Raw genomic sequence first — 23,982 nt, forward strand, 5'->3', positions numbered from 1 at the left:
CTCTGTCTCCCCAGATGTGAGCACCGCGGGGCTCCCGCCCGCCTGCCCCTGAAGCGCGCCCCCCGCCCCGGGCCCAGCATGCGCCTGTCGGTGCGGAGGGCACTGCTGGCAGCCGGCCTGGCCCTGGCCCTGGTGCTGGCCGTCCACCTGGGGCAGCGGGTGCTGGAGTGCCAGGCGGTGCTGGGGGGCCCGCGGGGCCCCCGGCGGACCATGCGGCCGGAGCAGGAGGACCTGATGATGGTGGGCGCGGACCACGTGGAGTACCGCTACGGCAAGGCCATGCCGCTCATCTTCGTCGGGGGCGTGCCCCGGAGCGGCACCACGCTGATGCGGGCCATGCTGGACGCGCACCCCGAGGTGCGCTGCGGCGAGGAGACCCGCATCATCCCGCGCGTGCTGGCCATGCGCCAGGCCTGGTCCAAGTCGGGCCGGGAGAAGCTGCGGCTGGACGAGGCGGGCGTGACGGACGAGGTGCTGGACGCCGCCATGCAGGCCTTCATCCTGGAGGTGATCGCCAAGCACGGCGAGCCGGCCCGCGTCCTCTGCAACAAGGACCCCTTCACGCTCAAGTCGTCCGTCTACCTGTCGCGCCTGTTCCCCAACTCCAAGTTCCTGCTGATGGTGCGCGACGGCCGCGCCTCCGTCCACTCCATGATCACCCGCAAGGTCACCATTGCTGGCTTCGACCTCAGCAGCTACCGCGACTGCCTCACCAAGTGGAACAAGGCCATCGAGGTGATGTACGCGCAGTGCATGGAGGTGGGCAAGGACAAGTGCCTGCCCGTGTACTATGAGCAGCTGGTGCTGCACCCCCGGCGCTCCCTCAAGGTCATCCTCGACTTCCTGGGCATCGCCTGGAGCGACGCTGTCCTCCACCACGAGGACCTCATCGGCAAGCCGGGCGGCGTCTCCCTGTCCAAGTGAGTGGAGCCCCCACCTTCTGCTGTGTGGCCTGGGGCTGCTCACTGTGCCTCTCCGAGCCTCCTCTGTTGTAACAGATCTGAGACGCCCAGTGGTTAAGAGCAGAGCTTCGATCCACATCTCCCTCCCGGTAGCTCTGTTGCATTGAGCGAGTTGCTGGACTCCTCCGAAACCTCAGTTTTATTAGCCCCCTCCAAAAGGGGGCAGTCCCTCCCGAGCACGTCCATGCGCTTTGTGTAGTCAGCTGTTGTTGATAAAGGGTGAGAGGACAGGTTCTGGGACCGGGCTGTCTGGGTTCGAGTCCCAGCCACGTCCCTTTTTAGCTGTGTGACCTTGAGCAGGGGATTCAACCTCTCTGTGCTTCCGTTTCCTCATCGGTAGCATGGGGATAGAATCCATCCACCTTTGTTCTTGTGTGAACTTCAGATGGGGTGGTACCTCTTAGGTGCTATTAATCCCCATTATCTTCATTTTAGTGCTGACCTTGCTTTTAGTGGCATCTGCACTGGCCTTGCCTTTGCTCTCTTATTGAGCGCCTGCTGTGTGGCCAGCACTGAGTTAAGCCCCCAACCATCATTATTGCCCTCATCTTCACAGCAAACTCGGACATAAGAACTGCTCTTAACCGCGTTTCATAGATCAAGAAGCGGAATCTCAGGAAAGTTACTGGCCTAGCAAGAGGTGGTGCCAGGGTTCAAACTCACACCTGTTGGACTCCAGGGCCTATTCTCTCAAGCTCTCCATGACTGGGACCCTCTTCCCTCTCTGAGACCCTGGGACAGGGCAGGGCCAGAATGTGCCATTCCCATGCCTGCATCCTGCTCAGGTGCGAGCATCCCTAAGAGCGCAGGGGAAGAGCGGTCCTTCCTGGGACAACGCCTCCTGTTTCTCTAATGTCTGGGCCCTCCCAGGCCCTGTCCCCAGGAGCTCGAGCCCTGAGCAGAGCTCAGCAGCTCTCCTTCTGGCAGCAAAGTGCCCATGGACTGGATACTCTGGCCAGCTGGTGCTGGAGCTGGGACTTTGTAAATCATCCTGACACAACATCAGATGACCAAAGGAATACATCCTGATGGCAGGAAGTTGGGAACATACATAAAACAGGAAAGGAAAACCACCCGTAATCCGCCCCCACCCCGATTATGATCTGTGGCCTGCTGGTCCTTGGTCAGGGAATAAAACCAGAGTGCTGCTGGGCAGGTTCCTCTTAACTTTCTTCACCTTGTGTCTGGGACACTTGCCCACGAGCCCCCAGCACTCTGCAGTGACATCACTTTGAATGGCTGTATAATATTCCACTACACAATCACCATATTCCCCTTCTGGGACACTTTGGTTACTGACTCATGTTAAACATGGCTCCCATCCCTGTTCTGGGATCCGTCTACGTGATTGTCCTGTAAAGTCCTGTAGACACCAGGGTTGTGGGGGAGGCCAGGCACACGTTTGATCGGGTTGGGTTTCTTTGCCGTAAACATCTCTGCAGCAAGTATTTTGCTGTAAAAGATGAAATAACTGGTTGATTGGCAGTTTTGGTTTCATTATACTAGGAAACGATAACGTATCAGTTTCTGCAAATCCTCTTGAGCAGTCATCCCTCCCACCTGTCAAAGCCAAAAGGGTACCGAGCTGGGGCTCATAGGAAAGCGGCAGCTGCTGATTCACAGAAGCCTTTGAGAGCGTTCACGATGGGTCTTTGGCTAGATTAGATACAGTGGTTTGCTCCCTCCTGCCGTCGTTACCAGATTTATCGTAGTCTTGGACACGGGGGGCCATATTCACAGTAGCTGGGACGTGGAGGCAGCTTAAGTGTCCGTCAGTAGATGGGTGGGTGGAAAGACGTGGCACGTAGATACAGTGGAACACTACTCGGCCACAGAAGAACGGAACGATGCCACTTGCAGCAACCCAGTTAGACCTCCACCTGGTCATAGTAAGGGAAGTAGGTCAGACAGAGAAAGACAAACATCAAATGATGCCGCTTGTATGTGGAATCTAAACCGTGACGGAGGTGAACCTGGGAAACAGACAGACTCACAGACAGAAAACCAGCATGATTAGCCAAGGGGAGACGGGAGGGGTAAGTCAAGAGTTTGGGATTAGCAGAAACAAGCTGCTGCTGCTGCTGAGTCGCTTCAGTCGTGTCCGACTCTGTGTGACCCCATAGATGGTAGCCCACCAGGCTCCCCCGTCCCTGGGATTCTCCAGGCAAGAACACTGGAGTGGGTTGCCATTTCCTTCTCCAGTGCATGAAAGTGAAAAGCGAAAGTGAAGTCGCTCAGTCCTGTCCGACTCTTAGCAACCCCGTGGACTGCAGCCTACCAGGCTCCTCCGCCCATAGGATTTTCCAGGCAAGAGTACTGGAGTGGGGTGCCATTGCCTGCTCCGAGAAACAAGCTACTATATATAAAATAAGCAACAGGGACCTGTATAGTGCAGGGAATTATACTCAATATCCTGTAATAAACCGTAGTAAAAGATTATGAAAAGAATATAATATATACATACAAGTGAATCACTTTGCTGTACATCAGAAATTAATACAACGTGGTAAATCAACCATACTTCAATTAAAAGAGGCAAAAGAAGAATCAAGCTCCACCTATCTCCCCCCAAAAAGGGATGGTTACTTGATTCCTGATGTGTCTTGAACACGGTGAAAATTCTCACAGAGTGTGGCTTAGATTAGCTCACCCAAGGACCTGTAGAGACTGATACATTATCATTTTCTTTCGTCATGTAACCGTCAGCATGTGATTTTATCTTTTATGGCAGAACAGCCTTTGTGGGTGATCGTCGTGGGGCGAGACTGCTTGTGGCAGAGATGTTTATATGGTGAGAATACCTAGAACAGTGCTTGAGATCTTTCAACGCGCTGGCTAGAGTTGAGACTTGGATCTGGTCTGTAGCCCCCAGCTCCGTGCCCCACCCCCATCAGTCCACATTGCTTCGCTCCCCAGTCTCCCTCCCTCCCCATCCCAGTTCCTTTTGCTCCGTCTTTTTGTACTGTTTTTCGTTCCCAAGTTATCTCTTGGTTGGGATGGAAGCATCTAGAAACAGGTCCTCGATCCTTCCCCACCCTCCAGCTTGTGAAGCCACTGAACTGTATACTCAGTAAGACCATCATGATCGGATGCGGTGGTAAGCCTGTTATCTGGGAGACCGAGAAAGCATGTGTAAGATGATGGCATTTTCATCCTAACGGCAAACTGGAAACAACCTCCAGGGCCACCTTTCGGGGATGGAAAAAGGAGGAGGTACTGAGTGAGTGGAAAAAAAAAAAAGCCTACCGAGCGGTACTATATATAGCATATAACTTCTGTGTTTAAATCTGCAAGCAAAACCATAGGTTTTCTATGTATATACGTGTGGGGGAGAGAGAGCATGCATACTAACACCGAATGCACTGGTGCTATTTTATTATTAACCTGTTTACTCCTCAGAACAGCCCAGCAGGGTAGGTGCTGTTAATGATTCCCATTTTACAGGTGAGGACACTGAGGCTCAGAGAGGCTCAGTCACTCTGCCGAGGTCACACAGCTGGCACCCGCCCCCAGGCAGTCTGGCCCCTTAGCCACTCTGCTTTTAAAAGCACAGAAAGCAGACCGAAAGAAGAGGCACACTCCAGAATGCCACGGTCGGGCCCTGCAGGCAGCTGATGGACCGGGAGCGGTGACCACAGGGGCTCTTCACCTTACTGTTAAGGCTTTAGAATTACTTCTCAAGAACAAAATCTTAGTCCATCTTAGTCACGTAAATAAAAAGTCATTTTTAAAAAGTCATAGAGGTCAAGGAAGAAGTCAAGGTCACGTCCATCTTAGTCATGTAAATATAAAGTCACACAGATCAAGAGTCTGAGCCCCACTGAAATGGTGTTTCTGCCAGCTTCCCACTCTCGCTCTTAAGCCCATTGTACAGAGCAGGTATGCTGAGGCCAGATGACTCGCCCACTTTCTTAGAGTTTAGGGGAGCCGAGTGGGTTCCAAGAACCAGGTCCCCGCCCCCCCCCCACGTTCCCTGCTGCCCCAGCACTACCTGGGTCTGCCCACACCCCATCCAGTTCGCCCTCTCTCCCCAGGATTGAACGATCCACAGACCAGGTCATCAAGCCTGTGAACCTGGAAGCTCTCTCCAAGTGGACTGGCCACATCCCTGGGGATGTGTTGAGGGACATGGCCCAGATTGCCCCCATGCTGGCCCGGCTCGGCTATGACCCCTATGCAAACCCGCCCAACTACGGCAATCCCGACCCCATTGTCATCAACAACACACACCGGGTGAGTACACTGCCCACGGGGAGATGCGGCCGGGGCTGGGGGCTCCTGCTACCCGGGAAGACACTCAGTCCCTTGATTGCTAAGCAGCTGGCTTGTGTCTGTCTTCGTATGACTGCTTGTATTCCCATTTTTGCTTGGGCCACCAGGAAGCTCAAAACCAGTGGGTATTCTGCCTCTCACACTCCGTAGCATCTCCTGGTGGGCCCATCTGTGTGCTGATTTCATCTTCTTTCTCTTCTCGGCCTTGTCCTTTCCCCTCTGCTTCCCTAGCTGTCAGCTCATCTGTTTGTAAAGCCCCTCAAGTCTTTGTTGAGGCGGGGTGTGAATAAATCAAGGATGGGTCCCTTTATCGCCCCCATAAGGTTTCATTTCTGTTTATATATTCATTTCCGGTTGTGCTGCGTGGCATGCAGGATCTTAGTTTCCCATCCAGGGAAGAGAGAGAATTTACTCACACAGCGAGTTGGCAGCTCTGCCCTTGTCCTTGAAGTGTAAGCCCATCTATTGATCTTCTTTCTTCTGACATCGGCTGATTCTGTAAACTTGTGAAAATGCTCAGACATCCAAGGTAGATACCCAGACTGCATGAAGAGAGTGGGTGTTAGCAACCTGGATATTGCTCCTTATCACTGTGTTGTTATTTTTGGGTTGATATTACTATGCATTTTACCGTTTACTGTTTAACCATAGTTATTATCCTTTACACTGCACTTAGGCATTTTAGATACTTTCATGTATATGTGTATATTTCATAATACAGAAGTCATTAAGGGGTTAAAAAGAAGCCGCAGTAGCTGGTGGTGACCTTGAAATCCAGCCCCCAAGTGCTTCTCAGGAGAGAGAGGTGACTGGGATGGGACTAGGGCCTCAGAGAAAGCTGGCCTCTCCTTTCTTGCGTTCTTAGCCAGGGGCTCAGCAGCAGCTTCTCTGGATCTCTTTAAAAGGCAGAGCCCCCTGGCAGTTGCCAGACTGTGGGTCAGAAGCTCCCAGAGTCAAACCTGACCTTGGGTGTTGTATAAAAAGACATTGATGAGCAGTGATGGTCAAGATCAGCTCTTTGGAGCTCTGCTGTTTGTGTGTTTAAATTAGAGAAAGTTCTCTAGATCTCTTCCAAAGAGGTTGACTCCCCAAAGAAGAACTCTTGTTTTCTGTGAACTTAGTTAATGACACAAGTGTTATGAGAACCAGAATTCACTGATTCATTTCACCTCATTCCTAACTGTGAATTTTTGTGACTACATTTGTGCTTCTGAAAAGAAATATTTTGACCCTTCACATATGCAAGTAGAGAGTTGAGCGGGTCAGTGTCAAATATGATTTTTTTTTTTTCTGTTTCAAGTTTCTGGCTTACATATCCAGTGGTGCAGATTTTGATGTAAGAACAGAATTAGGTGAAAAAAATAAAGCCAGAAGCTTGCTCTAGTTTTGTGACCTTGTGTACTTTTAAAATATAATCAAGGTGGCAAAAAAAACAAAAACACAAAGAGGTTTATTCCCTGAACGTGTTGAATGTGTTCATAGCTCAGTCGTGTCTGACTCTTGGCAACCCCATGGCCTGTAGCCCACCAGGCTCCTCTGACCGTGGAATTCTCCAGGCAAGAATACTGAAGTGGGTTGCCTTGCCTTTCTCCAGGGCATCTTCCCAACCCAGGGATGGAACCCGGGTCTCCTGCATTGCAGGCAGATTCTTTATCATCTGAGCCACCAGGGAAGCCCATTGCTCCTTGGGGTTCCATAAGTCTTGACCAGTGCCAGACACCTTGTTTAGTCTTTACAGTGGTTTTGCTGTGGCTGTGAAGATAAATCCCCTCATTGAAAGCCGGGTGTGAGTGTGTGTGTGTGTGTGTGTGTGTGTGTGTGTACACGCGTGTGTGTGCTGAAGGCACAGAATGTTCCTGTCCTCTGTCCTGGCAGTACACTCAATTCTGAAAGGACCCCAGTGCTAATGAGACCATCTATCCCCATGCCATCCATTACAGCCACTAGGCTTGTGCGGCCTTTGAGCTGTGACAAGTCCATATGGGAAGGTGCTGTGTAAGTGTGAAACTCACGCTGCGTTTGAGGTCCTCATCAGCTCAGTCACTCAGTCGTGTCCAACTCTTTGCGACCTGGACTGCAGCAGGCCAGGCCTCCCTGTCCATCACCAACTCCCGAAGTTTGCTCAAACTCGTGTCCATCAAGTTGGTGATGCCATCCAACCATCTCATCCTCTGTCGCCCCCTTCTCCTCCCGCCTTCAATCTCTCCCAGCATCAGGGTCTTTTCCAGTGAGTCAGCTCTTAGCATCAGGTGGCCAAAGTATTGGAGCTTCAGTGTCAGTCCTTCCAGTGAATATTTAGGGTTGATTTCCTTTAGGGTTGACTGGTTGGATTTCCTTGCAGTCCAAGGGACTCTCAAGAGTCTTCTCTAATAACACAGTTCAAAAGCATCAATTCTTTGGTGCTCAGCTTTCTTTATAGTCCAACTCTCCCAGCCATACATGACTACTGGAAAAACTATAGCCTTGACTGCTGCTGCTAAGTCACTTTAGTCGTGTCCGACTCTGTGCGACCCCATAGACGGCAGCCCACCAGGCTCCCCTGTCCCTGGGATTCTCCAGGCAAGAACACTGGAGTGGGTTGCCATTTCCTTCTCCAATGCATGAAAGTGAAAAGTGTAAGTCAAGTCGCTCAGTCGTGTCCGACCCTTAGCGACCCCATGGACTGCAGCCTACCAGGCTCCTCCGTCCATGGGATTTTCCAGGCAAGAGTACTGGAGTACGGTGCCATTGCCTTCTCCAGACGGACTCATACCCACCGCTCCCCCCAAAGCATGTAGAATTTCTCACTAATTTTTATATTGACTATGTAGAGGAGGAAAACTTTCCCCTTTTTCTCTTCTAGGCTCTTTGGCTGACCTGATAATGAAATTGACATAAGACAGATTAATAGGAGAGAAAACAAATTTAATACACACACAAGGGCTCATAAAAATAGATTCACAGGAAGGGGCCATAGCAGGCATTTTTCATCCCTTTTAGGCAGAGAAACAATACATTTGTGAAGAGCTGACAAGACAGAGACACTTGGGCTTGGGGGAGTAAGTTAGCGGAGAAGAGGCGAGGTTTGCTCACACAGATTCTCCTTGTCTGGTGATAAAGATGTCTCTCTACCTCCTGGGGATAGGGCCTTTCAGTGGTGAGATTTACCTCCTGCTCCCAGGGGCTCAAAGGAGGATCAGAGTGTCCTTCTGGCGCTGTTGCTGTTAGTCACTAAGTCGTGCCCGGCTCTTTGCAAGCCCATGGACCACAGCACGCCAGGCTTCCCTCTCCTTCACCATCTCCCAGAGCTTGCTCAAACTCATGTCCGTTGAATCATTGATGCCATCCAACCATCTCATCCTCCTGCCTTCAGTCTTTCCAGTGAGTTATCAGGTTATTTTCCAGTGAGTCAGCTCTTTGCGTCAGGCGGCCAGAGTGTTGGAGCTTCAGCATCAGTCCTTCCAATGAATATTCAGGGTTGATTTCCTTTAGGGTTGACTGGTTGGATCTCCTTGCAGTCCAGGGGACTCTCAAGAGTCTTCTCCAGCATGACTGTTTCTTAAGCAATTTTAATTCAAAACAGTGAATATGCCAGAGTGGTGTGTTGACCGGTGACCTGCCCTGAACACCATCGATTGCGTGTTGAAGTATTAATTTTTGGATGTATCCAGTTAAGTTTAAAATAGAAAAAAAGCCCCCTAGAGGGAATTCCCTGGCAGGCCAGAGGTTAGGACTTCGCACTCTCCCTGCTGAGGGTGTGACTTCGATTCCTGGTCAGGGAACTGAAATACCACAAGCCCCACCCCCTGCCACCCTCCCCCCAAAGAAACCCCACTAGAATTAATTTCACTTAAAAAAAAAATTTAAATACTCTGGCTACTGAAATATTTAAAATTACAGGGTTGTTCGCATCCTGTTGTATTGGACAGCACTGGTCTATCCAGTGCCTTGTATTTCCAGAGAACAGTGGGAAGGCCTAGAACTTTCTGGTTCCCACCGCAGGGCCTTTGCCCCGCTGTGCCCTCCGTCTGAAAGTTTCTCCTTCAGAGCTCAGCCTGGCAGGGTTTCCTTGGAACACGGGCTCAGCTCAGAGGCCGTGTGTCCCAAGAGGCCCTGTTGGACCACTCACTCACCCCGGGCAGTCCGAGTCCCGCCTCTTGCTTCCCATGGTTTGGTCTGTTCTTGTTTCCTCGTGTTTGGCTGTTACTTGTGGATTGTCTGGCCCTCCCTAGTCTAGAATGGAAGCGGCATGAGAATGGGAATTTTAATTTGTCTTGTTAATGTTGGATAACCCCTGCACACCCCCACCCCCACCCCTAACCCCAGAGCTTAGAATAATGTCAGGAGCATTGTTAATAAATGTTTAGGAGGAGCTTATTAATAAATGTTTGTTGGATGGATGCATAGATGAGCAGATGGATAAGTGGATGGGTGCATTTGGTGGGTAGATGGTTGGATGGGTGGGTAGATGGGTGGGTGGGTGGGTTGGTGGGGTGTGAATGGGGGGTAGAGGGTAGGTGGATAGATAGGTATATGTGTAAAAGGGTGGGTGGGTGGATGAATGGATGGTTGGGTGAGAGGCTGGAAGGATGGAAAATGGTTAGTTGGGAGGGTGGATGGGTAGGTGGGTGGGTGTGGAAGTGACGGGCTAAATTTTGTTGTTTGATCATTTCTAAAAATAGTGATTTCTTTTTTCTCTTTCCTAGGTCTTGAAAGGGGACTATAAAACACCAGCTAATCTGAAAGGCTATTTTCAGGTCAGAAACCCCAGGGGGAATTCTGTAGTACCACCCGTTTGCTCTATGCCCTCACACACTTCGCAGCTGTAGTGCGGCCAGTGGTTCTCCCATCAGAAAACTGGGGGGGGGGGGGGGGGGGGGATGGGGAACCGCTTGGGGGCTCTTGAGCGTCTGACCCACCCTGGGCCACATCACAGCAGCCCTTCTGCCTGAGCCCCATCCTTCCCCTTGCCCCCTGGCTTGAACGCAGTTAAAGGGATTTGGTGGGGACTTTCTGTCAAACTTCATGCCTCCAGTCTTAAATTCATTTTAAGTGGCCATTCCCAAACACAGCCACAACCCAGAGCAAAACTTTCATCAGTCTACCCAAAAACGAGAGTCCCATGCTGCAGGTATGCGTGCAGACGTAGGCGTGATACAGTCCTGTATCCCCACACGCGTCCCCCACGCCTGGCCTTCCCTGCGTCCTGCGTGCATCCGTGGGAATCTGACCCTGGATCTTGTCAGAAAAAACTGCTCCTGGGACTGACATTAAGCCATCCAACCATCCTCCTTTGGGTGCTCAGGTGTTCCTTTAAAAAAAAAAAAAAATTTTTTTTTTTTTAAAGTTGATTGATTTTTGGCCGTGCCAACACATGTGAGATCTTAGTTCCCAGACCAGGGATCTAACCTGAGCCCCCTGCAGTGAGAGCTCGGAGTGTTAACCACGGGAATGCCAGGGAAGTCCCGAAAGTGCTTCTTTTTTTAATGAATTGTCCTGATGCTAAAATCAGTAGTTTCAGTTTGTGTGTGTGTGTGTTAGCCAATAAAAGGCAAACCACCCTGTACCAGTTTCCACTTTAGTTATCAAACTCACACATTTTCGCTGCCCGGGGGCCCGTACACGTCGACCCTTTGGCGTGGAGTCCAGTGCTCCCTGCCTGGGAACCAGAAAGCCATCTCATGCCACTGTGAAGAAAAATGTTGCCAGAATTAGTCAGTACTAATTTGTTATTTGTTTTAACTCAAAGAAGGTGTAACAAGAACAACAAACAGAAGTGGGCTGAGGGGGATTAACCGCAGTCGGAAACTCTTTTCATTTTTACATATAGCTTTTTTGGGGGGGCCCGCCTGGATATTCATTTTGTATTCCTTGCAATTGCATGGTGTGAGCTGCTTTGTTTTGCTTTCTTAGTATTTTTCCATCCTGGGGGTTTTACTGTGGCCATTCTGGGTGACTCCATGCATTCTCTGCCTCCAATTACTTAACTGTCATCCTGAAATGGTTTGCAGTTTTTGCGATATTTTGAATGGTGTCATGTACTGGTTTTGCCTCTCTTCTGTGGCGTGAGGGGTGGAGGGCTCTGTGGACTCATTCCCTTAGAATACATTTTTAGGGAGTGGAATGGGTGGACTGTTTTTAAAGTCTTTATTGAATTTTGTTACAATATTGCTTCTCTTTTATGATTTGGATTTTTGGCCGCAAGGCATTTGATCTCAGCTTCTCAACCAGTGATAAAATCTGTACTGTTGGAAGGTGAAGTCTTAACCACTGGGCCACCGGGGAAGTCCTTGGGAGAGTCCTTGTTAAGACTCTTCAACTACAAGGCTAAAATTGTCTTACAAAAGAGTTGGACCAGCTTACACTCTCCTGCACTGTGTGGGACTGTGTGTTTTGCTCTATTAGGACCAAAAATAAAGGGGTGGCATATGCTTGTCATCGTGAGCAGTCCCGCCCTCAGGAGAGCTACCCCACGAGTTATATCAAATTCCTATTTCCCACCCTCTTCTCCTCCACTGTCCCCGCCCCCCATACACACATGACCTCATGCAGGATACTGTAAAATTTGGAAACAGCTGTAGGCAACAGTGGAGTAATGGTGGTGTGCACATTATACAGAGTCCTAGGATACTGTGTAGCCATCCGAAATGTCCTTGTGCAATGAAAAAAATGGGAGAGTTGGAAGCCAGCAAAACAAAGCAGCTCACACATCAGAATTGTAGCTCATGCAAAAAATGAGTACTCATTTCCTAAACGCCACACACCCTCTCCTTCCCAGGCTTTGCTGTTCCCTCTGCCGGGCTGGCCTCGTTTCATCTTCTGGATCTTTGCTCATGGGGTGATTTCCAGCACCAACAACCTGAATGTCTAGATACCAGCTAGCTGTTGCACAGTTCAGTTCAGTTCAGTTGCTCAGTTGTGTCCGACTCTTTGTGACCCCATGAGTCGCAGCATGCCAGGTCTCCCTGTCCATCACCATCTCCCGGAGTTCACTCAGACTCACGTCCCTTGAGTCCGTGATGCCATCCAGCCATCTCATCCTTGGTCGTCCCCTTCTCCCCCTGCCCCCAATCCCTCCCAGCATCAGAGTCTTTTCCAATGAGTCAACTCTTCGCATGAGATAGCCAAAGTACTGGAGCTTCAGCTTTAGCATCATTCCTTCCAAAGAAATCCCAGGGTTGATCTCCTTCAGAATGGACTGGTTGGATCTCCTTGCAGTCCAAGGGACTCTCAAGAGTCTTCTCCAACACCACAGTTCAAAAGCATCAATTCTTCGGCGCTCAGCCTTCTTCACAGTCCAACTCTCACATCCATACATGACCACAGGAAAAACCATAGCCTTGACTAGACGGACCTTAGTTGGCAAAGTAATGTCTCTGCTTTTGAATATACTATCTAGGTTGGTCATAACTTTTCTTCCAAGGAGTAAGCATCTTTTAATTTCATGGCTGCAGTCACCATCTGCAGTGATTTTGGAGCCCCAAAAAATAAAGTCTGACACTGTTTCTACTGTTTCCCCATCTATTTGCCATGAAGTGATGGGACCAGATACCATGATCTTTGTTTTCTGAATGTTGAGCTTTAAGCCAACTTTTTCACTCTCCACTTTCACTTTCATCAAGAGGCTTTTTAGCACCTCTTCACTTTCTGCCATAAGGGTGGTGTCATCTGCATATCTGCATATCAAAAACAAGACCAGGAGCTGACTGTGGCTTAGATCATGAACTCCTTATTACCAAATTCAGACTCAAATTGAAGAAAGTAGGGAAAACCGCTAGACCATTCAGGTATGACTTAAATCAGATCCCTTATGATTATACAGTGGAAGTGAGAAATAGATTTAAGGGCCTAGATCTGATAGAGTGCCTGATGAACTATGGAATGAGGTTCGTGACATTGTACAGGAGACAGGCATCAAGACCATCCCAATGGAAAGGAAATGCAAAAAAGCAAAATGGCTGTCTGGGGAGGCCTTACAAATAGCTGTGAAAACAAGAGAAGTGAAAAGCAAAGGAGAAAACGAAAGATCTAAGTATCTGAATGCAGAGTTCCAAAGAATAGCAAGAAGAGATAAGAAAGCCTTCTTCAGTGATCAATGCAAAGAAATAGAGGAAAACAACAGAATGGGAAAGACTAGAGATCTCTTTAAGAAAATTAGAGATACCAAGGGAACATTTTATGCAAAGATGGGCTTGATAAAGGACAGAAATGGTATGGACCTAACAGAAGCAGAAGATATTAAGAAGAGGTGGCAAGAATACATGGAAGAACTGTACAAAAAAGATCTTCACGACCCAGATAATCATGATGGTGTAATCACTAATCTAGAGCCAGACATCTTGGAATGTGAAGTTAAGTGGGCCTTAGAAAGCATCACTACAAACAAAGCTAATGGAGATGATGGAATTCCAGTTGAACTGTTTCAAATCCTGAAAGATGATGCTATGAAAGTGCTGCACTCAATATGCCAGCAAATTTGGAAAACAGCAGTGGCCACAGGACTGGAAAAGGTCAGTTTTCATTCCAATCCCAAAGAAAGGCAATGGCAAAGAATGCTCAAACTACTGCACAGTTGCACTCACCTCACATGCTAGCAAAGTAATGCTCAAAATTCTCCAAGCCAGGCTTCAGCAATACATGAACCGTGAACTCCCTGATGTTAAAGCTGGTTTTAGAAAAGGCAGAGGAACCAGAGATCAAATTGCCAACATCCGCTGGATCATGGAAAAAGCGAGAGAGTTCCAGAAAAACATCTTTCTGCTTTATTGACTATGCCAAAGCCTTTGACTGTGTGTATCACAATAAACTGTGGAAAATTCTGAAAGAGATGGGAACCCCAGACCACCTGACCTCTCTCTTGAGAAATCTGTATGCAGGTCAGGAAGCAACAGTTAGAACTGGACATGGAACAACAGACTGGTTCCAAATAGGAAAAGGAGTATGTCAAGGCTGTATATTGTCACCCTGCTTATTTAACTTCTATGCAGAGTACATCATGAGAAACGCTGGACTGGAAGAAACACAAGCTGGAATCAAGATTGCCGGGAGAAATATCAATAACCTCAGATATGCAGCTGTTGCACAACTCAGTTAAATTCTGACACTGATTTCCAGACATAGCCTCTAACCCCCCAGGTTAAGGGACCCCGCCCCACAAGAGTACCCCCTCTTCAGATGCCCATACTACCCCCCACCTTTCTGTCGCTTGTCCACCAGCCCTGAAGCTCTTTGCGCCTCACCCTTTAGGAATGTTTCTGGAGGCTTCATTACATGGTAGGCGTGTGGGCTCCCCAGGTCGCACAGTGGTAAGGAATCCACCTGCCAATGCAGGAGACACTGGAGACGTGGGTTCGACCCCTGGGTCGGGAAGATTCCCCCGGAGGAGGAAACGGCAACCCACTCCACTATGCTTGCCTGAAAAACTGCATGGACAGAGGAGCTTGGAGGGCTACAGTCTGTGAGGTCGCAAAGAGTCAGACACGATTGAGCATGCATGCATTAAGTAGGCATGGTTGATTAAATCATTGACCATTTGTTATTCATTCCTCTCCAGAGGTTTGGGTAGGGGCAGCGGGCACTGCAGTTTCCAACCCATTAATCATGGGTGACCAAGCCCCCACCCTGAAGCTCGGGGGCCCTAACCACCCCGTCATCTCATTTGCAGACAAAAGACACTTTTTATCACTAGGGAGATTGCAAGCATTCTAGGAGCTTGGTGCCTGGACCAGGGTAAAGACGTAGGTTTCTTGTTACGCACATGCATGCTAAGTCACTTTAGTCATGTCCTGCTCCTTGCCTGCCAGGCTCCTCTGCCCATGGGATTCTCCAGGCAAGAATACTGCAGTGGGTTGTGGTGCCCTCCTCCAGGGGATCTTCCAGGGATGGAACCCGTGTCTCTCATGCCTACTTGCGTTGGCAGGCATGTTCTTCACCACTAGCACCGCCTGGGAGGCCCAGATCTTTCATTACACCACACCTGAAACATCATCCCTCTGCAGGGGCCTCTGTGAACCACTTTGTTTGAAGGTGCCCCAGCACCCATCACTCATCAGCCCACTGTGTTGCCTGGACTTAATAATTCCATACAGACGGGTTTGCTGAGCAGGCAGGCTCTCCCCACTAGAATGTGAGGCAGAGGGGAATAGGAGGGGGTCTGTCATGTCATGTTCCTCGATGCTGGGGAAGACTGAAGGCAGGAGGACAAGGGGACGACAGAAAACGAGGTGTTGGATGGCATCACCAGCTCGATGGCCATGAGTTTGAGCAAACTCTGGAAGATGGTGAAGGACGCGGGAGCCTGGCGTGCTGCGGTCCATGGGGTCGCAAAGCGCTGGACACGACTGAGCGGTGGAACAACAAGTCGTGTTCACAGTAGCTCAGTGAGGGAGTGTGTTCGCAATTCAGTGGCGCTAAGGGCTGAACCTCGGGGCAGTGAGACCCTGGCACCCCCACCTGGCCGTGACCCTTCCTCTGTGTGTTGTCTTCCTCCAGGTGAACCCGAACAGCACCTCCTCCCACCTAGGAAGCTCATGATTTCCAGGTAGGTCTGTGGACTTCCCAGGGCCTCCCACCACTTCTGAGACCAGCCGCTTTCCTGAAAAGCTTGTTCCTTCCTGAGCCTCCCTGGGTCTGGGAGAGGCTACCCAGGTGGACTAACCCAGGCTGGCTAGGTTTCCATGGCGATGGCTTGGGGAGCTATCTATAGAATCGAGGCTTGGTCTCCTAGCTCTGGATCTGGGTGGCAGCGGGGATCAATGGTGAACCGACAAGAAACAGGTTCCTCTGTCATTGGGCAGGGGGATACAGAGGAGCAGTGTGATGGGGGGGACTCTAGACTGATTTGCACAGGCTGTTGTTTGGCAGCCTGGCTTCTATAAACAGCATCAGGTTGGCCCAAAGCAATTAACGTTCTAATTATAGTCACAGGCGGCTCTGGTCTTAAGAATAGCCCCCATTGCACTGGCCCAAGTGGTCCTCGGCCATTACTCCTCTTATCCTCAGCATCCCTGGGAGGCAGGTCCCCGATTTTACTGAGGAGAAAAACCAAAGCCCAGAGAAGGGCTTGGACTTGCTCAAGATCACACAGCCGCCAAATGTCATCTCCCCCAGAGTTTGCTTTTAACAGACGATTTTAATCCGTGTTTTGCCCGGCGGGGGGGCGGGGGGGGGGGAACAGGTTCTGATCTCGGGAAGTCGAATATTTCAGAACGGACTCCAGGCTGGACTCCTGCTGGCCTCTGTTTCCCTGTCTGGAGAAGGGGATTCGCCCCTGTTCCCCTTGCAAGGGTGGTTGTGAGTTGAAGTGAGCTGGCCCGGGTGGGAGTGCTAGGCCCTGGCCATGGGCCCCAGAGCTAAGGCTCCAGCCACTGAACTCGCTTCCTTACACTCCTGTTTCTCTGATCAGGCTCAAGGAAACCTGGGGGGACGCGGAGGCCAGGACCAACTTGCCTGGGCATTTATTCTGCTGCTGGTTTTAAACTGTAACAGAGCTTCTAGCCTCGAGCCTATTTTTAGTCTCCTTGCCTTCTTTTTAAATAATCAGCATGTTTGTTTGTTTTTCTTGAAATCTCCTTTGCACCAGCACCCTAAGGCTGGAGAGACACTTGAGTCACCATTGTTACCAGGGTTCCCATCTTGAGTTGTGCTAAAATCCAGGACTTCCGCTTTGTCCCTAAGAAGCCTCGCGTTGAAAGCAGCCTTTTCTGGGTTTCTCCCCAACTTGATTCCCCTTGCTCTCTTTCTGCGGGTTCTTTAGTAGAATCCTGAACCTTTGATGAAAGCCAGATCTGTTCCCCGCTTTACTGCTCAGACGAGGTACCAGAGACAGGGTGCTTTAGCTAATTCCTGGTAGGGAGTTGCCCTTGAACACACTTCCTCCCTTGCCCTCCAGAAATTCACTGGCACTTTTCATCACTGCCATTTGCTCCTCATTAAGTCAGGAAAGTGTATCTTCGAGGTCGAGAGGCAGCAGGCTGAGCTGTGGGTAAGAACCCAGGAGACATTTTTAAATGTAGATTCTCTCCGGCCATCTGGGATGCTATAGGAAAATCCCACAGGCTTATGTGAGTACACGCAGACCATCCGTCCAGCCGTCACACGTATAAATATACAAGAGCTATTTCGGAATCATGACTGGGGCCTAACGCCCATTTCTGGTTTTTTTTTTCCCCCCTTTCAGATCTCGGCACATGGTTTTGTTTGCCAGAAGAGGAGAAACTTTGCATTCGAGTGGAAATCGGACCTCTAATCCAAGCATATTGCTTGCTATTAACCGCCAAAACAGGACTGCTCACGAGGAACGTCTTTGCATATATGTTTGCAAAAGCTGTGTCATTGGAAACTTAACCTTGAGATACTCTGTCTTAGGACAGTCCAGGGCAGAGAGCCAAGAGTGTAAAAGTAGTCCAGCTTTTGAAACTTAGGTTATTTTATATTTTTCCCCTCGAGAACTTTTTTTGGTTTTTTTAAGAAATGGATTTGCCATCCTCCTCAACTCACAGGACTGCTGTGGCGGCTTTGTGTCTGGGTCAGGGCCCACCGCCTGCGCCTCTCCTGTTGACCCTTACTTTTGAAGTCAAAGAATCTATTTAAGAATTTAATATATGAGGCTTTCTTTTATTCTTCCTTGGTTCTACTCAGTTTCACAGAGGAAAAAAAAATTATATATATATATTATTTGAATAAACTGAACAGGGATTCATTTGTCTGTGCCGTACTTTACAGAGAGCTTCCCTGGTGGCTCAGATGGTCAAGAATCTGCCTGCCAATGCAGGGGACCTGCGTTCCATCCTGGGTGGGGAAGATCCCATGGAGAAGGGAATGGCTACCCACTCCAGTATTCTTGCCTGGGAAATCCCTTGGACAGAGGAACCTGGTGGGCTACCGTCCACAGGGTCGCAAAGAGTCAGACACGACTGAGCAACTTTAACACTGACTTTAGAGAGTGAATAGATTTTTCCCCCTCTGTGTTGAGTTTTGTCATGTGGACTGATGAAGAGCAAAAGCTGGAGAATAGGCCCATGCAAGGGCACAGCTGAACTCCCACGTCGGGGATCCCAGGGCCGCCCTTGGGTTCTGCAGTTGGCTAGAACTCATGGAATTGCGCAAACCTGGTGGACTCACAATTAATGGTTTATTACAGTGAAAAGATGTGGATTAAAATCAGCAAGGAGGGGCTTCCCTGGTGGTTAGGAATGCATCTTGGGATGCAGGGAAGGTGGGTTGGATCTGTGGGAACTTGAGGACCTAAGATCCCACATATCTCAGAACAGCTACTGAGCCTGCGTACTCTAGAGCCCGGCAGTGCAATGAAAGATCCCGCACGCTGCAATGGAGGCCTGACACAGCCAAATAAATACTCAAAACTAAAGTCAGCAAAGGGGGAGAAGGTGCGGAGAAGTCCGGGAGAGCCTACACACAAGCCCTCAGATACCCTCTCCTAGCGGAGTCTTAGTGAACACGCTCACTTCTGCCAAGGGTATGTGATGACGTGTGAAGTGTTGCCGGCCAGGAAGGCTCGCCTGCGGCTTGGTGGCCAGCATTTTTTTACTGGGCGTCAGTCATGAAGGCACGGGGCAACTGACCTTAGTTACTTGTCTCCAGCCCTTCAAGAGGCCGAATGATGACAGCATGACCCAAGACCCTCCCCTTATAAATCATAGGATTAGCATAGACTCTCTGGCCTTCGGTGGGCCGGGGTCCTACGTGTCCAAAGACACTCCTTTTAGTAAAGGACATTCCATTGCAGGAGGCAAGCTCCTTTCTTTGTCATCTGCAGCATTTGCACTTTCTCCAACCTGCTGAGTTGGTCCTTGGCTTGACAATCCCCCAAATGCTTAGGGATCAACCAGGCTCAGAACAGTTTCTTATCCTTAAGGGTTAAATGTTTTACTCACACCCCCTTTCCTTCATTCCCATGACGGTATGTGACATCCCCAATGCTTAATAACCAGCTCAGAACAGTTTCTTATCCTTAAGGTTAAATGTTTTACTCACACCCCCTTTCCTTCATTCCCATGACGGTAGTGTGGCTTCGGGAAGGCAGTGACTCACAGTGGCGTGGGGTATGGCTTTTTGGAGTCGGGCCAGAGTACCAGCTATGTGGCTTGCACCCCTGTTTCTTCATCTGTAAAAGGGGGAAGTTAGAACTTCCTGGGTTTATTGGGAGGGGCTGGTGGGTGAGGTGGGTGTGATGCCTGGGAAGTGATGAGCTCACAGAGGGAAGCAGCTCGTGTCTTCCCGGTCTTGAGACGGCAGTGGGATGGGCTGCTACCGGAGTCGTGGGTGCAGGAAGCTCATGACCCTCGAGGGGCGTGATCTCAGCTACTTTTTGCCCATCTCAGGCTGGTCTGGATCTTCCGTTCTGTCAAGCTCGGGCCACGATATGTGTTCTTTTGTGACAAAAACTGAAAATTCAGACTAAGCCATGTGCTGCTGTGGAGTGTCAGCGTCCTGGAAGGCATCCAGGCTCATTCATGGTTCCGCCCATCCCTCGCTGTGTGACTAACCGGGCCCGGCTTTGGGACTTAAAACCATGCCTTGTGCAACCTCTCAGCTCTGGGAGTCAACTAGAGCAACCCCGGTGGTCCTCGGAGTCAGATGGTGGCCGGGGCTTGTCACCCTAGTCAGATGGTCCACTGTAGGGTCCTGCATTCGGGTGTCTGGTGCCTGGGCTCAGGTGTTGAATCATCTGTGGGCATCACTCTCAGGTACCCTCTCCACATGCCAGTCTGGACTTCCTTGCGGATGGTGGTCTCAGGATAGCCAGACTTCTTACGTGACAGCTGCCTCCACCCCCTGCCTCCGCCAGCAGATGCCACGCAGTTGAGGGACATACCTGGAGCTGGCGCTCACCTCACCTGTATCACCTTTTGAGGATGCTTGCCACACTAACGCCCCAAGCCTGCAGAACCTCCTCTCAGCTATCTCAGGACAGTGCTCACAGATGCTTGAAAGATAAGTAGGGGAGAAGCCATCTGTAAGAAACACTTAAAAGGAAACCACATTTGCTAGTCTCAGCTCATCTGGGTCTTCGGTTCTGCCAAGCTCAGGACATGATATATATATTTTTGTGACAGAACTCAAATTACGACTCAGCCATGTGCCACTGTAGAATGTCAGTGTCCCAGAAAAGGGCCTTGTGCTAGACTTTAAATATATCGTCTTTGAAATGCCATTTACAGATGGTTTCTATGGTACCAACCTATTTAAAGTTGTAACTCAGGGTTCCCCCCCACCCCAAAATCTTTTGAAGGCAATATAGAAACAGTTCCGTATGGTGTGAGTGGCCTAAGCGGGTGATTAGAAGTGTGGACCCCTGTGGAAATATTACAGGAATTACCTTGGAAGATTGGGGAATCGAAGAGATGCCATGTGCAGAGCTTTTTTTCTTTGTGACCCTGAACAGACAGGAGTCAGTCTATGCATTATTCGCAAGTGGATAGAATCGATGTGGGATGGGGCAGGCACGGTGCAGCAGAGAAAGTGCTTGTCCGGCACTGCCCTTAAACACCCTGTGTGACCCTGGTACCTCCCCATAGGGCGTGGCCTCCTCTGCCGCCTCTTCTGTGAAAAGGGAAGAAAAGGACCAATGAGGGTCCGAGAGCCCTGCCAGGCTTCTGCTGAGGAACCTTGTTGCCTGGCAACCCCTCCTGGGAAGGCTACATGTCTGAGCACCTCATTGGGAATCTAGACATGGGCCTGGATCCCCTGGGTCCCAAATGAAGGGTTTTATCTGGGGAATTCTGGGAGACCAGACTGGATCTGCGAATCCTCAAACTAAACCTCTGGCCACCTCCCTCCTGGCTTTTCCGGAGGCTGTGTGCACTTGAGTCCAAAAATCTGGAAAAACCACTTGTCCTTGAGGCTCGAGACCGTCCATGCAGAGATATGCGATTGTCTTCTAAATCAAAGTAGATCTGACTGAGCCAGGAGCTTCTTACATGCATTAATTAGCTCGCTCTCTCCCGCTTTTTATTTTGGCCCTGGGAACTGCTTTTCAGAGCAATACGAGGTTTATCACTATTTTAGAGATGGAAGGGACTTCCCTGGTTGTCCAGTGACTAAGACTTCGTGCTTCCACCACAGGGGGTGCAGGTTTGATCCTTGCTCAAGGAACTAAGATCCCACTTGCTGTCCAGCCAAACGAAAATAATATGCCAATAGAGATGGGAAACTGAAGTGTAGAGAAGTGAAACAACCTGCCCAGGTCTAAGAAACAAAGTGGAAATTATTTGGGTCCTTGATGTTTTACTCCAGAAACTTCACTTAAAAAAAAAAAAAAAACTAAGTACATTGTTATGGTTTCCAGTCGCTCAGTCGTGTCCGACTCTGCAACCCCGTGGGCCGCAGTGCGCCAGGGTTCCCTGTCCTTCACCGTCTCCCGGAGTTTGCTCAGACTTGTGTCCACTGAGATGCCATCTAACCATCTCATCCTCTGTCGCCCCCTTCTCCTGCCCTCCATTTTTCCCAGCATCAAGGTCTTTTCCTTTGAGTTGGCTCTTCCCATCAGGTCGCCAAAATATTGCAGCTTCAGCACCAGCCCTTCCAATGAATATTCAGGGAGAAGACATTTTTTTTTCTTTTAATCATTTGAGAATAAGTTGCCTACGTGATGTCCTATCACCCCCTAAATACGCTAGTATTTCCAGCTAACAAAGACATTCTCCAGTGTAACCACAGGACAATCGTCAAAAGCAAGAAACGAACGTAGACGCGCCACCACCGTGGAGCCCTCAGACTGCACTGGCGTTTTGACAGCTGCCCCAGTAACTTCCTTTATCGCAAAAAGATCCAGTTCAGAAGCATCTGTTGCTTTTAGTTGTCATGTCCCTTCAGTTTCCTTTCGTCTGGAACAGTTCTAGGGTTTTTCTTTACCTTTCACTCCCTTGGCACTTTCGGAGGTTGCAGACCAGTTCTTTTAAACCATTGATTTAGTTTTGGCAGTGCTGGGTCTTTCCTGCGAGGGCTTTTCTCGTGTGGAGAGCGGGGGCTACTCTAACTGAGGTGCGCTGGCTTCTCATTTCCATGGCTGCTCTTGCTCTCGAGCACAGGCTCTGGGACTCGTGGGCTTAAGTAGTTGCGGCTCCCAGGCTCTAGAGCACAGGCTGAGCAGCCAGGATGCCAAGTGCTTAGTTGCTCCACGACATGTGGGATCTTCCCGGATCAGGACCAGGGATCGATCCGGCGTCTCCTGCCTTGGCAGGCGGATGCTTTACCACTGGACCACCAGGGAAGTCCCGGAGCAGTTGTTTTATACAAATCCCCTTACTGGGGGTTTGTCTTATGTATCCTCATGGGTCCATTCAGGTTATGCACCTTGGCAGAAATCACAGGATTGATGCTTCGATCTTCTCAGGACATCCTATTGAAGATTTCCATTCGCCCCATTCTAGGGGACACATACACTCTGATCACTTGATAAGAGCCTGTATTCTCAATGACCCCATGACAATCCACAAAGTTTCCTTCTCCAGAAGCCACGTGGTAGGGTCCATTTGTTGAAGTAAATCCACTGGCATCAATCCCTCGAGATCAAAGTAATTACGATTCATAAAGTCTGCTGTAAAGCTGTGGACATGGCTACAGAGAAGCCAGGCTTACGTTTATTTTTGGTTTTGACCTATAAACAGAAGCAAGTACATTTTCAGACCCTGGCTCAGAATGGTTTATCTTGTCTCTGTGTTTGCCTCACTCTGCTCCATAGTGGGCCTTCAGTCTCTAAGACTTGCTCCCTCTGGCCTTCTCCTCTACTAAACCCTCACTTTCTAGATCCTTTCCTGAGTGCATGTTATGGAGTATCAATCTGTCTGGCACATGGACAAGACATGTCATTGGGGATACAGAGACACAGACCTCTTTCCCAAATAATTGGCTTCCTGTAGGTTCTTGTTTAATTCAGGGCCATGGGAATTTAGACCCACATCTTGACTCCAAGTCCCTTGTTCTGTGTATACATTAACAATGCCTCTTGGGTCTTTACTGGAGAAGGGAATGGCAAACCAGTATTCTTGCCTTGAGAACACCATAAACAGTATGAAACGGCAAAAAGATAGGGCACTGAAAGATGAACTCCCCAGGTCGGTAGGTGCCCAATATGTTAGTGGAGATCAATGGAGAATAACTCCAGAAAGAATGAAGAGATGGAGCCAAAGCAAAAATAACACCCAGTTGTGGATGTGACTAATGATAGAAGTCAAGTTTGATGCTGTAAAGAGCAATATTGCATAGGAACCTGGAATGTTAGCTTCATGAATCAAGGCAAATTGGAAGTGGTCTAACAGGAGATGGCAAGAGCGAACATCGACATTTTAGCAATCAGCGAACTAAAATGGACTGGAATGGGTGAATCTAACCCAGATGACCATTATATCTACTACTGTGGGCAAGAATCCCTTAGAAGAAATGGAGTAGCCATCATAGTCAACAAAAAGAGTCTGAAATGCAGTACTTGGATGCAACCTCAAAAACGGCAGAATGATCTCTGTTCGTTTCCAAGGCAAACCATTCAATATTACAGTAATCCAGGTCTGTGCCCCGACCAGTAATGTTGAAAAAGCTGAAGTTAAATGGCTCTATGAAGACCTACAAGACCTTCTAGAACTAACACCCAAAAAAGATGTCCTTTTCATTATAGGGGTATGAAATGCAAAAGTAGTAAGTCAAGAAACACCTGGAGTAACAGGCAAATTTGGCCTTGGAATGCGGAATGAAGCAGGGCAGAGGCTAATAGAGTTTTGCCAAGAGAACGCACTGGTTATAGCAAACGCCT

At 49.4% G+C, this 23,982-nt stretch overlaps 1 protein-coding gene across 2 annotated transcripts in view; it reads left to right on the top strand.

The window, feature by feature from the left end:
• The window catches only part of TPST2 (tyrosylprotein sulfotransferase 2), a 56,107-nt gene extending 38,173 nt beyond the window's left edge, over nt 1-17,934 (top strand). For both annotated transcript variants that reach the window (XM_018061057.1, XM_018061059.1), the window contains 5 exons: nt 15-920; nt 4,997-5,195; nt 9,920-9,970; nt 15,705-15,753; nt 17,392-17,934. In XM_018061057.1, coding sequence (XP_017916546.1) covers nt 79-920; nt 4,997-5,195; nt 9,920-9,970; nt 15,705-15,746 — 1,134 coding nt within the window. In that variant the 5' untranslated portion in view covers nt 15-78 and the 3' untranslated portion in view covers nt 15,747-15,753; nt 17,392-17,934. The remainder of the gene's footprint in view (nt 1-14; nt 921-4,996; nt 5,196-9,919; nt 9,971-15,704; nt 15,754-17,391) is intronic.

Source organism: Capra hircus, chromosome 17, assembly GCF_001704415.2.
Source record: "Capra hircus breed San Clemente chromosome 17, ASM170441v1, whole genome shotgun sequence".
NCBI lineage: Eukaryota > Metazoa > Chordata > Mammalia > Artiodactyla > Bovidae > Capra > Capra hircus.